The following is a 1586-nucleotide window of genomic DNA, read 5'->3' on the forward strand; positions in this document are numbered from 1 at the left end:
CTCTCATCGATGTTTCTAACTCTCTATCTCTCTCCCTTCCTCTCTGTAAAAAATCAATAAAATATATTTTAAAAAATAAATAAATAAAATAAAATATTGTTTGAGAAACTATCTCCTTAAAACAAACAAACAAACAAAACCCCTAAAAATCCCCTTATGGTTCTATATTAACAATGATAAACACAAAACGATAAAAGCAAAAGCACTGTTTCAGAAAAATACAGTATCATAGAGTGCCCTGTCCAAATCTGTAAGTTCAAAATAAAACCATACCCACAGATGTTCAAATAAAAACATTAAAAGTCATTAAAATAATAATAATTAATTAATTAAAATAATAATAAGTAATTTAAATGCAATCAACTCTTAACTAATTATGCTGCCATATCTGGCCCTCTGCTGCCCTTGTCTTTTATCTACACCTATTTTTACTGCTCCTTGGTAATCAATGGCAGTTAAACAGACAGTCAGGAGTTAACCATTCTGATAAGACTTTCCTGCTCCTTAATGCCCATTTTGTGGTCGGAGTATTACTATTTCAAGCAAAAAATGAAGAACTTTAAGCTCGGAAGTAAGTTTATGGAAAAGTAAATCTATGCATGCCTTTCTTCTCTCCCCATAATCAAGAGATAACTATAAATCTACTTCCTTTCATCATTACAAGAGAACACTGAAGTTGCTATCCTATTATTACTACTTTTACCTGTATATACTAGAAATTTAGCTAAGTTATTTACCTTCTCAATTTTATGGAAAATGTCATGAATTGCCCTGGGTATTACTCCCAAATAATCTCCTGAACCCATCATAGTAAATGTTTTTCCCGAAGCAGTCTGCCCATAGGCAAATATAGTACCTGCAAAAACAAAACACACACAAAGATTAAAAAAAGAGAGAGACTACAGAGTCTAAAACTATCAATATTTGTTGAACAGACAGCCCAGACTAAAATGTTTCTGCAATGAATACAAACCATTATAGCCTTGTATGGCAGAATCTATGATGGGCACTGCTATTTCTTCGTAAACATCTTTAGTGGTTTCATTACTATCAAAGACACGATCTAAAAAACAAACAAACACATGAGTTAAACCAAACAAACTGTGTTTTCTTAATTAGTAGTTGCTCAAAGAAATAAAATTGTCAGAATCTATAATAATAAAAACATAATATGCTAATTAGACCGCACGTCCTTCTGGACAAAGTCAGGGCTGCGAGGGAAGCCCAGGTCCTGGGTACCAGAGGGAAGCCGGTGCTGGCAGCTGGGGGAAGGAGGGCCTACTCTTGCACAAATTTCGTGCATCAGGCCTCTAGTCTACACTAATAAAAGAGAAAAATGGTAATTGGCGTACGACGCTACCCTTTTCATTGGCTAATCAGGGCTATATGCAAGTTAACTGCCAACTAAGATGGCAGTTAACTGCCAACAAGATGGTGGTTAAGTTGCATATGTAGGCACAATGCAGGGAGGTGAAAGGGAAAGCAGGAAGAAGCCCCCTGCCACTGACAGTGATTAGAAACCCAGGGAGGAGCTGGGGCCGCCTTTGCCCTGCCCCCCGGCCATGATCAGAGAATCAGGTGTCTTT

General features: G+C 36.6%; 1 protein-coding gene across 1 annotated transcript in view; it reads right to left on the bottom strand.

Moving 5' to 3' along the window:
* CENPE (centromere protein E) overlaps positions 1 to 1586 on the bottom strand; it is a gene marked incomplete at both ends in the record, with an annotated part of 48361 nt that overhangs the window by 40789 nt on the left and 5986 nt on the right. The window contains 2 exons of the mRNA XM_006759755.2: positions 738 to 856; positions 974 to 1063. Coding sequence (XP_006759818.2) covers positions 738 to 856; positions 974 to 1063 — 209 coding nt within the window. The remainder of the gene's footprint in view (positions 1 to 737; positions 857 to 973; positions 1064 to 1586) is intronic.

Source organism: Myotis davidii, unplaced genomic scaffold, assembly GCF_000327345.1.
Source record: "Myotis davidii unplaced genomic scaffold, ASM32734v1 scaffold1396, whole genome shotgun sequence".
Taxonomy (NCBI): Eukaryota; Metazoa; Chordata; class Mammalia; order Chiroptera; family Vespertilionidae; genus Myotis; species Myotis davidii.